We start from the raw sequence: 13,821 nt of genomic DNA on the forward strand, positions 1-13,821 counted from the left end.
CGTAAAAATCGTATTTGAGCAAAAAAAAACATCTGTATAGAGAGTGCAAGAAAGATCATTTAAACCTGTACTGAGCTCTATTCTTCAATTACCCTGCTCAAAGTTATCACTCCTTCTGTGACACAAAGTTACTAAACCTGTACATTTGTCTTAACCCCCCCAACAGTTTTCCATATGACAGTAACAACCAAGCACCTACACCCATCTTTGCCTATAAAGGCAAAAAATGGTCACTAGGAATAATCTGTCAGGTGATGGGGCCCAGAGAGGCTTGCTTTGAAGCTGAACACTACCTTTGGCTGTTTGAATTCAAATTAAAATGAACTACCATAACAGGGAGAAAGCTTAGCAATCCTGTCAGCTTCAGGCAAAGGCAAATTTCACAAAGGCCAAGTCCTCAATATGGTGTAGTTCACAAAAACTAATGGGATAACAGGGATTTCCAGCAGCTGCAGGGGCAGCCTGTAGTATTTGTAATGGCTTTGCAACATGCTGGTTATGTTAAAAAACATTGAATTTTAACTCTTATTTGTAGCCATGTCTCTCACTTCCTCTTCTCAAGTGACAGCCACAGATGAGTTTGTGAAAAGATAAAAGCTGCTGTAGACAAGCCAACATTTCTGTCACTATGCTGGAATACTTTCTACCACATCTCCTACAATTGCTACTGCTGACCGTGTCCTTCCACTATCGTTAAGGTGTGTTAACCATTAACCAAGCTGAGTAGGAATATGCAGGACTTCTTACAAGCTTTTAGTAGCAATATTGATACAAGGTGAAAGTTCCAAGAAGCAGCAATCTTCCTGAAGATCCAGTCTGACCATATGATTCCAGTAATGAAACAGCTCTTAAAGACACTCTTGCAGTCTCTCTCCTCATCACTGACTAGGAATGCACATACTCTGAGTCAGAGCTAAGATCAGCAATATCTTATTATTGTCTTCCATTTATATTTCAAGGAAGTTTAGGCTACAGTGCTGTTGTGCAGAGTAAATCTACTGGTCAAATGTCTTATCCAGCAGTTTCCAGTCCACGACTGCCAGTCAATATGTCTCCTGTGACACATCCTAGTAGCAATTGTGACCAAAGAGAATTACAAATTTGAAGTTGTTTTCAATGTTGTTTTCAATACACTGATGGGTAACAACCAAGAAAAAACCCAGACTTTGAGCCATACAATTCGTGTTCCAATGTGGCAAAGTAACCTCAGAGGAACTACCTCCTTCTCTAAAACATCAGCTGACAACATTCCTACACAGCCCATATAGCTGAAAACTAAAAGGCAAAGGTAGAGTGAACTCCGAAAATACTTTAAAAGTGGGAAGTGACAGACAATTCCCAGTATTTGACATGAAGGATGAAAAATGTGTGATTTTGTGTTTGCTTTATTGCTCCACCGAGCCAATCTGTACCTAACAGTGATAATAAACCTTCATCTTCCAGCAGTAGAACAGTTAGGAAGATGAAAGAACTTGTTACATTAGAGAACAGCATTGGTTTGCAGGGCCTCTGTCTTTGTGTAATGGAGCAGAACAGTATGATCCTACCTTAATGACATCTTCATCTGATGATCTACACTCCACAGATTCCAGAAGATCAGTCACAGTGCCATCATCTTCCACGGAGATCACTTTGACAGGGACAGCCACTGTTTTTCCAGTCAGAATGGCTGTATTCAGGATCTCTGCTTCCTAAGAGACAAAAATAAAAGCCTCTTTGGTTAAAATATGTTGCTATTAATTCACTAGTACCACCTAGATTCAAATTCACTTTAATTTCTAATGGCTATGCCAAACACTGTTCCAAGTGCAGCAGGCAGGAAAGAAAAATTTCCTCCTTTCAATCCCTGAACCAAACTTCCAGTTGTGATTCAGGCCTGTTAAGGTATTTGTCATGCCCTAATTCCTATTTCATGAATGCTCATCAAGTATCAGAGAAACCAAACATTGGAGGAATGGCCTTGCACCACATAAACAAGATGTACCTCGCACCTAGCAATAGTGAAATCTCCATCCTGAGCAGCTCACTAATAACCTCAATGATCACACAAAATTCATGCCTTAAGTCTTGTTGTTTTACCCACAAAACTGTTTTTGGAAAGGTTTTCTACAAATACTGAAATTCTGTGACACTATCGGACACATAATGTCAACATTTAGACCAAAGAAATATGTATAATTGTTAGGGCACAAGTTTGGTTTGGGAATCAGGGAATTACTTTAAGATTGCCACCATTTCAGTTAAATGGGAATCAGGCCCTGAGCGGGTTTCCTAGGATTATCCTGGCTCTTGTTGACTAATGGTAGGCAAGCACCTGTTCACAACCGTGAACATTTACCTGTAAATGACTCTTTTGCAAAACCATGCTCTCCAAAAAAAGCAAGGATGCTGAGAATCCTTTAAACAAAATGAGCTCTGCTGTGACCTGTGTCTCTGGTACGTCTTTGTTGTGATGGTTATTGCAAAATACATTCCTTCTATTTGATTTATCACTTCTAACTTGAAAGCACTGAGCTCTAACTGTATGAAGATCATGAGACCGAACAGTGCTCTCAGTTACCTGGGTGGCACATCAGTCTCACACAGCAGATACCACTGGCTTGTGCCAAGATACACAGAGTACACAAACTGGTGCCTGAATTCTTCAGCTCCTAATTGCAAGATACTGCTCATTCCTGGAAGGGTCTCTGAGCTACTCAGAACTCTTCCTGTGAACCATGGACTATCCCATAGAACAAGAGGCTCTTGATTTCAGTTGGCTCTTGTGAAATAAAAGCTTCCAAAGGCCCCCAAGTGCTAACTCCTCATTATCTAAATAGCTCACGCTATGAGCTCTGAGGCTGACCTGATTTTACTGGTGGAAGACAATAAAGGGGGAGATTGAAACCAAGTTACCAGGAGAAGACGACTCCCCCTACTGCCTCTGGGCTAAAGAGAAGCTGAGATCTCCCTGGTGTAAAGGACACAGATCAAAAAGACCTTTTTCCTATTACTTAAAGAAACAGAGGCACTTTATTCAGACTCAAAGCATTATTAAAAAAAAGAACCGAAAAAAGGTCTTTTGATAGCTGCTTTGCTAAAGTTGCCCCATCCTCAACATGATTTTTAGGGGAGGGTGAAATAAGTTTTCACAAAAAAGAAAGCATAAGAAGAAAATCCTCTCCCTCTCTTAGTGCAAAAGCCCTTCAGATATTTTGATATCATAATTCATACAAAGGTGAGAATATCTGCCTGTACCATAGGGCCCTTCTGTCTTTAGTGCACATTTGTTCCCAGTAGAGAATATATTATTCAGGCAACTGAGATCTCAGAAAGATTTGCAATTAAGTTTCCAGGTTCCTTTATTTGTTTCTCATCTGGGCTTTGCAGCAAAGTTACTGCATGCAGGTTATTTAGATACTTCTGCCACTCTCCTTTAGGCTCCACAGAGCTGCAAATGGAAGCGGCTTCAGCTTAACAAGTGCTATTATGTATTCACTATAATTACAGAACCCTAGCATTAGGTCCTGATTTTGATGACATTTGGGCATGAATCTCATTTCATTGGGACTATCTGAGGCCATACCACATGCCTAGCTACTAACACCTTGTACTAAGCTGAAAAAACCTGCTCCCCCATGCAGGAACAGCTTTCTTCCTCCACTGACACATTACAGTATGACCCTTGCAATTATTTTATAATGCAATGGGAAGTTTAATAATCAAGCCTTTGAAACAGTGTGATTAATGAGGTCTGCTTACCAAAGGCAAATGTAATTTCCCCTGGTAAGAGCTAGTAACTGAGAACGGCTCTCACAAGCTCCATGAATTTCTTTAAAGTTTCTGAATTTTCCAAGTGCTAGTTTTGGATATTCATAATACAGACTGCAGTCTAACATACCAGTTTCCTGCCATTTTATGGCAACACATGCAAAACCAGGCTACTTAGACCATCCGCTGCTTCACCACCACTACCCTGTTTTCCTTCTCTGCTACCTTCTAAAAGCATGTGCATAGCACATCTAATCCACAGGCAATTCTGCATGTCCAGAGTCACAGCTGACTTCAAAGCTCAGTAACATGGTCTCAGGTCCTGCCTCAGAGCTCTCTATCTGGGGCTGCAGTCTGGCAGATCTGTGCTTTACCCAATTGTGTGAGTAATCCCAATTGCTTTAATAGCAGTACTTAAATGCAAGGCGATGAGTGTATTCATACTTGATTCTAAGGCAAGGCAGCAAATTTATATGCTGTTTCTATCCAAAGTCAAAGGTTCCAAATTCAAAGTTTTGTAGTTTTTGTCTGTTCTAGATCTATGCTCAGAAGCAGAGTGTTACCAGAACTGTGCACAGTCCTTATCCCATGGGACAGCACTGCTGATTCTTAGGCAGCCATAAAATTCCCCAAACCAGGCTTTGTCCCCTCTGTCCCCAAAAGAAATGAGGGCAGTGGGGAGCAAGAAGCAGTGCCTGGGGGTCACACACATTTCCTGACTTCCTATCAGCAAGTACTTGTTCAGTCTTAGGAAAACAAATCCACACAATACCTCTTTACAGTAAAACTAGAGGAAAGTGAGCTGGTGATAGTCCGAAGGTGTGCTAACCTACACAAGAATAACTGAGTTGTGCATTCTGTTTGCAGTACCTCTGCATCTATGGATGTGGGGGATGATTTTTTTAGGCACCTGGTTTACATCCCACCCTTCAATATCGAGACATCATAACCATTTACACCTATTTACACAGCAGGAGCAGAGTAAAACACTTCTTCAGCCATTTGTTTAATGGCTAGAAAGGGCTTAGTGTTCCCCTGCTGAATCCATATAAAAATTATTTCATTTTGAGGGAACAAGCATGATACTTATTTAGCTACACAGAGATTTATAGTTCAGAGTCTCAGCATGTAAATGCTATAAATCTATACAGTTACTAATTTAAAAGTGTTGCTTTTTGCTGCTTAAGAGATAAAGGAATCTTCTGAAGAAATATTATGTTCTTTATCCATAACTAACACAGATTATAGGAGATACGATGTCAGGGCACTGCAAGATGGGAATAGCTATGCTTTTGCAAAGCTATAGCCAAATATTCTATCAGCCAGAAGCTAATTCCCTGAGCAGTTATTAAAAAGATGCTGAACTTTCTCTAACTATTATGTAGCATATCTCTGTAATGCGATCCTCCCAAGTACTAAAATTAAATAAGAATCAGAGAAAAACATTTTTCTCCATGTAACAGAAATGGAAGCTCAGGTAATATTTATTCTCATATTGCTACCACGTTGAAAAAATAGTAATAGTTTAAAGAAGATTCTGGAATGAGTGCTCCTTACCTACTGAAGAGATTCATATTAAATAACTAAGCATATTAAGCCCTAAAGCAGAAACATATTCAGAAGATGTACACAGTAAGCATCTATTTAAGTAGAAATGCAGAAGTGAATATCTATTATTTTTTTTCAATTTTAATTTGTAGCTTCCCTGCAATTTAATTTCCCTTTGGACATACTTTGCCTTATAATTCCTGTCGTGAAAGAAAGGACTTTAACAGTATCTTTACAAATCTGAAGGAATTTCTTTTCCTCCCCTTTTCTCCCCCTCTGTATTTACACAATATTTCCTAATGTTTGTATTAATAATGACATTTAAAAGAAATAAATACATGACTAACTCATGCTTAGCTCTGGGGCCCCAAAAAGACAAAGAAAAGTTTAGTACTAGCTGTTTGCACCCATTTCCAAAAGCATTTTAGCATGATTCCACATCAGATAATTGGTAAATTAATTAGGAATAAGTATACTGAAACTTTGAAATCTTAGACAAGTGATATAAAGGTTTAACTGCCCATTTACAATCCTTTAGACATAAACCATTGATTGAGTCTGGATCCAGTCGCACCTAAATTCGCCTCTGAGAAGGAGTTCAGAACAGAAGGGGTCCTTTCTGAACCTCATGACTCAACAGGAGGGTGTCCCTGACAGTTTTGCCTGGCCTTGTTCTCTATGCAGTCAATACTTAAGCGTACTTTGCTGTTGGACCTTGTTAAACCACTCTTGCATTTACCATTGAACTTTGTTATCTCACTGTCTTATCTCAATAAAATACATTTCTGCTTATTTCTTGTGAGTGAAGTGCATTACTCCATCTGCAACTCATACCCTTCAGAAGGAGAAGTACTTGTCCTACTACAATACACAAGGAAAATGTATTAAAAAGTCCCCACAACACTGTAATACATGTTCTATAGCACAGAGATCTCCAGTTACATTTTTATTGCAGTAGTGGAATGTATTTTTGCAGTGAAAATATCTAACTTGTAAAATCAAGCATGTTACTTGTTTTCAATAGGAATATGGCTTTTGGGTTTACTATGTACAGGCTGCATTGGGAAGAGAATAAAATGCTCACTGAAATCTCCTGAAATCCAGGGTATGCCATCAAATGGAAATGAACGGCTGCTTGAAAATCCATCCCATTTGGCAGTCATTAATATGTTCCATTATACTATATTTCTCTTCTATTAATCAGCCTGTAGAGCATTATTCCAGAGCACCACCTTGAATCTTTCTACTATTTATTTTTAAAAGACCCAGATTTTCTTCCCCTTCAGCTAGCAGCCATCTTATTTATATCAGAGAATCCACGCTTCAGTCATGCATAACTAATTTCAAATCTTATTTAGCATCAAGTCTCAGAATTAAGAAGCTAAGTGACAGCTGTTTAATTAACTCCTTAAGCTGATTAGAAAGCATTACAGAAATCCCCCCAAGGAAGACTTCATAACTGTCAAGAGAGCCTAAGGCCATGTTAATGCTTCTGTTTAAATTTAGTAAGCTTCTAAACCAATAAAGTCTAAATGCTTGACATCCTCATGGATGTGGTCAAAATCAGCTTTTTCCCTCATGTTGCCACTGCAAGGACAAGAAACAAAAATAACAACATAGAAGGGATTTGAAAAGGCAGAAAGCAGCAGTTGAACAATAAAGCAAGTAGATGCATCTCTGAAGGAGCTGCTGTGAGTTCACACCATCTTGACACTTGGTTATACTGGATTAGTACCTAACGCTTGAGTAAAGCTGAGCTTGCACCTTAAATGCAGAATCATCTCCCAGCTTCTGGTTGCAAGTACAAGGGCTTGTTCATGGGTTCTTTAAACTTAAATCCACCTTTAATGATAAGATTATGGCAGCTGAAATACAAGTTTTATAAGCAGCTAGTGAGGCTAGATACATGGTGATCCAGAGAAGCTGAAAATGCTCCAAAGCAGATTCCTTTGGTTGTAGAACATTATTGTCAGCTCTGAGCTTGTAAACAGCTTGAAATAAATAAAATTTAATTGTAATTTTTTTTATTTGCCCTGTGATTGCCAAACCTTTAGGATGCCCTAAAAAAAAAGGAACAAAAAATTGTCTGCAATTCTTCTGTGTCTAAAAGAATAAAGGAACTGTGGCCAGAAATAACACAAACTAATTTGTGAGGCCTTTAACACAGACAGAAGAATTGCAAGTACAAGTTGAAATACTGCAGAAGTATGAGAAATGATGGCAAAGCCTTAATGCAAAAATGTGAAAAGACAGACATGAACTTCAGTTAGCTGTTTAATGCGTGCACCTTCAACTATGCAGAGTGAAATGTGAAGTCACTGGGAACGGGAGAGAGGAGAGAGATATGAAAGCAAATTAATCACGTTTAAATTAAGCACTTGCTACTTAATCAGTTTCTTTTTTCCTTGGTACAGGCAAGAGAGCTCCACAATCAAATGTGCTGACCCAGGGTTAAAAAGGACCATCAACAGAACCCCAAATGTGTGTTCCTCTGCACAGATCTACCTGCTGACTCCTAGTCTTCCACACAGCTTGTAGGGAGGCAAAACTTGATTTAATAGCAAAATGTGATTGCAAACCCATTGTTTAGAAAGTAATGGGTGGCACAATAAGTGTCTCAATATATATTTCTTTCTTTCTTCTTCAGTCTGGTATTCTCAGGCTGCCATGGAACATGGGGAATTCACCTCCAGCCATGCTCTTGTTCCTCCTCCACTGGGGCACAGTCAATGCTTATGGAGTGAGCAGATTTGGCAAGGATGAGCAATGAAACAAAAGCACATACACATAAAAGCACAGCAATCACAAATTTCCAGTTAAAAACAGAAAAGTCAATGGCTGTATTTTGCTGTAAGGAAAAAGCAACATGGGACAATCACAGTGACTGTCTGCTCCTACTGTCACACATGAGGCATTTAGGAAAAAGTATCTAATTATATTTAATTTGAGAGTTAACTTTTGCAAAGCCTTTTAGCTATTTTATATTTTTACTAATGAACTTTCATCTCTGTATAGATAGAATCTAGCACTGCTAAGTTTTAGGAGTAGGAAAGAAGAGCTAACTATGTAAGACATCACTGTGTGTAGTAAATAGAGTATAGCAGGTAAGTGTTGCAAAGGAAAAATGGGATCATTAATAAGTTGACCAGCAGTGAGAGATCTCTCATTACACAGACAGTGATATTCAGTATAAAGTTCAAGAAGGAAAGAAACGCATCTTAGAAGCAAAATCAAGGTGCTGCTCAAGTGTATCTGCCTCAGTGAAGTGAGGATGCAGCTCAGGCTTGTTTCACATCTCTATGGTGTTGCAACTAGGCAATACCGGCTTGCAGACACCGCCTGTTATTGTGGTCCACATCTTAAAGTGATGAAAAAGCCAGGAAATAAATCACCTCTGAGAGAGAGGAAAACGTCTTTGCCCATTGTGCCTCTTTTCCCTGCCTTTGTCTGTCTCATGTATCCGGACTGGCATTGCTCAAAACAGGGATCTTGTTTGGGCATTTGTGCAGTGCTCAGTTCACAGCTCAGAGCTGAGCTCCAGCTGCTGGACCAGCTAACAAGAGGTAACAGGTTTCTTTAAGGTGAAACAGCAAGCACACAACAAATGCAAAATGGGGGTGGGAGGACATTGCCCCTGTTTTCGGTGCTAGCTGTTCTTTACAGCCCTGCTGCTGGGATAATGGCACACGGTTTCTGCAGTGACTTCCTGAAGCGGAGGTGTGTAATTTTAAGCCTGTACTTTCTTCTAAGGATTTCTGGGAGTCAGCACCATACACATAAACTATCTAGAGACTATAATGGGCTATTTAGCAACGGGCAGTTTGTAACATTACCAGTAAGCTACCCAAGCCATACTGGATTTCCTTGATGCTCAGAGAGCTGAGGAACCAAGTCCTCCCATGTGAGTTCACTTTCTTCTAGCTGTAGAATCAATGCAAATTCTAATTTGTCTCAGGTTTAAAGTCCCTTTAATGCTTTGATGTCTAACATTCAGGAGTTGTGTTAGCATACTTTCGGCAAGTCCTTTAATGCTTTGATGTCTAACATTTAGGAGTTGCGTTAGCATACTTTTGGCAAGTTCTCCTTTGGTGCTTTGGTGGTTTGCAGCACTAAGTAGGCTACCATGATCCCAGGAAGCTGTCATGTACGTTCTCAATTTATCAAAGTCAGAGAGTTATAAGTCTGTGAATTGCCAGGCTGCAGTTCTTCAGAGAAATTGCTAATTAATTCACAGGCTCCAAACTGTAACTCCATGAAGCGGCATGTGCATACGTGATTCTGGTCTCCTGACAGACTGCTTTAGCTGATAATCAACAAGGTTTGCTCTTAAAGGCAAACAAACAAACTCGTGGAGGAGTTCTTTGCTTTTCCTAAGCAGGCTGCTTTTAGACACCGTTGCAGTTGGGAAAGGCATGCCTGATTGTCAAAGGGAGACCTTTCAGAGAAGCAGAGATGGGAGACCTGGCCTAAGGTACATGAATACGCTGTGTCTGATGCTGCTGAATTGCTGAGACTGGAGAGACTGGTAGGGACATGTCATGCAAAATTAGCTAAACCCAATCAGAATTTCACACATGCGGTCAGTGTCTCAGCTCCTGGATTGATGTGCCAGCATGAAGGCTCTTTTGATTCTCAGGCCTGCAGTTAGAAAGCCTAATGCAGAGGTTTGGTGCCTGCAGGGGTTGTGGAGCTCTGTAAGGGGTGGACTATAGGATGTGATGTAGGAATTTCCAGCAACAAAATGAAAGCTCTAGGATATCACTTCAAAGAAAAGATGCCAACAAGACTCTAGCAATGCAATTTAGCAGAGCAAATATTTGGTGTGATGTGTAGCAGAGCCAGAATGACTGGGGTCAAAGTGACTGAGACAGCTTTGCTTTCATGGAGAGAAGTATGAAAAATCCCAAACCAAATCACTGCCTTGCATAATACGGGTTTTAATTCTTTTTCTTTCTGCTGTCACTCCCAGGCTGTACTATGAGCTGCACATGAATCCTCCCCATCTTCCACATCATGCTGTTAGCTCAGGGGTCTAAAGGGAATACTAAGGGACACAGTCAGGGAACCCTGTCCCCATCTGCCATACAGCTCCTTGGGGTCTGGCCAACACGGAGTAGATTAGAGCAACCCTTGGGATGCAGAAGTACCCAGCAGAGATACTTGACAGGGTTTTTGTCTGTCATTCTCTGCTTCCCAGAGCCAGACAGCAATGAAATCTGCATTCTTCCCTGCCTGCACACCCTGCTCCTCTCGCCTCCAGTGGACACTGCTGCCCTTGGGGTGAGTGACCACCAGGGCTCTGTGCCACCAGGCCCTACCTCCTGCTCCAGCCCTCACTGTCTGCTCTGGCCACAATCACAGTTCAGCACGGTTACAGCCAGCAAGTGACAAGATGAAAGACAGCAGAGTCTGGGAAGGGTGGGAGGCAGGACTGGGAAGGAATCTGAGACAGATAACGGGGAAAGGGGTGAGAAAGGAGGGGGACTCACAATTTCTTCAGGGCAGGTTGGATAAAAGAAATACAGGTAAAGTACTGTGCCCCTTGTTAAAGGACTTGCCAAAATAAAGTACACGTAGTGAGTGTTGCAAGAGATGCTAAGCACAGCTGAAGAGTGAAGCTGTTTTAGCAGTGACCTCCCTGCTCACACAAGCTGCTCTCATACTCTGTTATCTGCTCCCTTCCACATAATCACAGACGGGATGAAGCCTGTTTCTGCACTGACTGGAATTACTGATACTCTAGATTAGGAATGCATAAGTGACTCAATGATCACAGCAGCTTCAGCAGCTTCCTTGGAAAAATATTTCTTAGTACATACCACAGAGGTGTAAATGATGTCTTTATGGTACTGGGGAACAAGCTTTCTGTAAAAGGCTGTGTGGGAATCAGGCCCCACCAGAGTCACCTGAAATAAGCAAACCAGACTGAATAAAAGGAGAGCCCATGTTTTATGTTCTGATTGAGTTTAGATTTTCTACTGTTTTACCATTAAACAAATCAACACCCGAAAATAACTTCAGTATCATCCTGTAATGTGTGATGATGCACCTGCTGAGGTCTGCCTGCCAGTGCTTTGTGCAGTTTTGTTCCTATATTGAAGCCCTCCTGTGAAATATTCCATTATATTTGCATACCAAACTACCCTCAGGGCCTGTTCTTGGTGACTCCCATTTCCTTTATTGGTGACATGTTTGCACTGACCCATCTGAAACCTGGCTGATGAGAGCAGAGGTGCAAATGCAGCCATCCTTATTCTGGATCTCAACAGAATCATCTCCTCCTCCTCTGCTGCTTGCCAAGCACCAAGCACACAGCATCTTCTATGTTATCAACTCTTTTGGACTTGAGAATCTCCACAACTCAGGCACACAATGCAAATACCTCATTTTCACCTCAAAACCTGTGACGTTTTTGCCCCATCCTTGCTATATGCTTTATCTCCAACAATTTTCCCAGCTTCTAATGTCTACCAGCCAGCTCTGTCACCAGCACATCTGTACTTTTTCCCAGCACACCTGCAGAGCTCGTTACTTCACAACCTTCTTTAATACTCAGCTCTCCCACAGGGACTACAGGATGCTGCAAGTCTTGAACAGACACGTTTGTTCCTCTCCTCCCATCTCTCACAACTTTGGTTTCATTCTGTGAGGTCAAGCAAGACCTGTCAGCAAAACAGGTAAATCAAGATGCACATATGGCCTTTATAGAGATCCAGGCCCCTCCACGTCTACAAAGTACTTCTCCAACAGGAAAGCCATTTAGCACCGTCTACCACAGCAACAATCCTAACACATTTATCAACTCTGACTTGATTTCCCCATCATTTTAAAAGGTGTGCTGTCACCCCCGCAGTTTTCCAGAGGCGAAGCCTCAGAAGCAGTAAGGTTAGGAGAGCTGCCCAAGCCACCACAGTGCCAGCTGCAAAGCCAGGAGCATCTCTGGAGCTCTGGCATCCCATTCCCTTTGCTGCATGTGGAAAACCCTGATAATAACACAGATGATGCACCAAGCACAGTGGGCAGACAAGGAGAAAATGATGCAGTGACAGTGAGAAAAAAGCAGATTTGCAAGGATGAAATCTGTCCCAGTGTGGTAATTACTGTAAGCTCCTATGGCAGAGACAGAGAGCAAGGACCAAACTATTTTTCAGACTTCTAAAGAAATAAAGACTTTTGTAAGGAATAAGAAAAGACATGTTCTTCTGGTCACTGCGTGGAGGAGAAACTATTAAGTTGACTATTCCAAAGTTTCCTTCCAGATTGGCCTTGGTAGTTTTCGTAGCACATTCATATTTAGTAATGTCAAGCAATAAGCAGTCTGAGCTAAATTGGGATCATCACAGGGGCCTGGAAACCTGCCCCAGAACCAAAAATTCATTCATGAGCAGACTAAGGGCGAGCAGCAGGGAAGCCTGCAGCCATCGGGCTCTGCTGGGTCAGTAATTAGCTCTTCGTTTGAACTTCAAACAGAAACACAAAAATAAACACAAGGGACGTTCAGAAAAAATATGATGTTCCAGCTCCCATATGGCAAATGGGGCCAAAGTCTGCTCTGATACATGTGATCCTGACCTTCGTGAGGACGTCAGGATGCCCAGGACAGAATTTGGGTCACAGTATATCCTCAGAAAAAATCCCTGACAGGGACTTGTTGAGGATGCTGGTCCCTGCCTGCAGCACCTGCAAAGTCTATACTCTCCTGCCACTGTGGGTACACTCATCCCTTCCCTTTGCTGGGTCACGCCATGTGTTGACACTGCAATTCTAGGAGTAAAAGTAAGCAAGTACCTTTTATCCACGCATACCTTTGGTTATAACACTGCCATGTCTACAGGTGAGGAGCTCAAAACTACATCTCTTTGCTTTTGATCTTGGTAAAGAGAGATCTTTATATAGTAATATGACACAGCATATATATTCATATGACACAGCAACCATACTTTTATTTCCAAACCCTTCCCCAGTTACAAGTTCCATGCCCATAAAAGTATTTGGTACCAGGATTTTAGTGGCACTACTGATCTAAAACTTTTTCTGTGTGATTAGCCTGTGACAAATGCTGCCAGACCCTTTGCAGATATAAATGGGTGCAATTTTGCTGATCTTATACATACTGACCCATACATTCATTTTCCTTGCCATATATATGGAGGCTACAGTACAGGGAACCATAAGAATCTGAATGAAGACAGAATATTTTTAGGTCTGATGAAGTAGGCAGAGATAGAAAGTAGTGAGCCCGCAAGCTCTGCTTTGATCATTTATCCTTCACAGATTTGTGACAAATTGTTTTTTCTGCATGAATCTGAACTGATACAGATTTACATGAGCAGTTAAAAAGTAATACCAACTGGGAAATAAAATCCCTAACAGCACCACAGAAAAGCAATAAACTTAAGAAGTGGTTAGACAAGACAGAAGAGTGATCAGAAATGCTTTGCAATAGAAAAGAATTAATAACAGAGAAAAAGAGCGGTTAGACACTTGTAAAGCTGGTTGTGTCAGGCTGAAAGCAGAAAATCC

General features: G+C 41.1%; 1 protein-coding gene across 1 annotated transcript in view; it reads right to left on the reverse strand.

Moving 5' to 3' along the window:
* The window catches only part of TMEM132D (transmembrane protein 132D), a 182,248-nt gene that overhangs the window by 40,245 nt on the left and 128,182 nt on the right, over window positions 1-13,821 (reverse strand). The window contains exon 4 of the mRNA XM_034068653.1: window positions 1,548-1,691. Within this exon, the coding sequence (XP_033924544.1) occupies window positions 1,548-1,691 (144 nt within the window). The remainder of the gene's footprint in view (window positions 1-1,547; window positions 1,692-13,821) is intronic.

Source organism: Melopsittacus undulatus, chromosome 12 (genome assembly GCF_012275295.1).
Source record: "Melopsittacus undulatus isolate bMelUnd1 chromosome 12, bMelUnd1.mat.Z, whole genome shotgun sequence".
Lineage (NCBI taxonomy): Eukaryota > Metazoa > Chordata > Aves > Psittaciformes > Psittaculidae > Melopsittacus > Melopsittacus undulatus.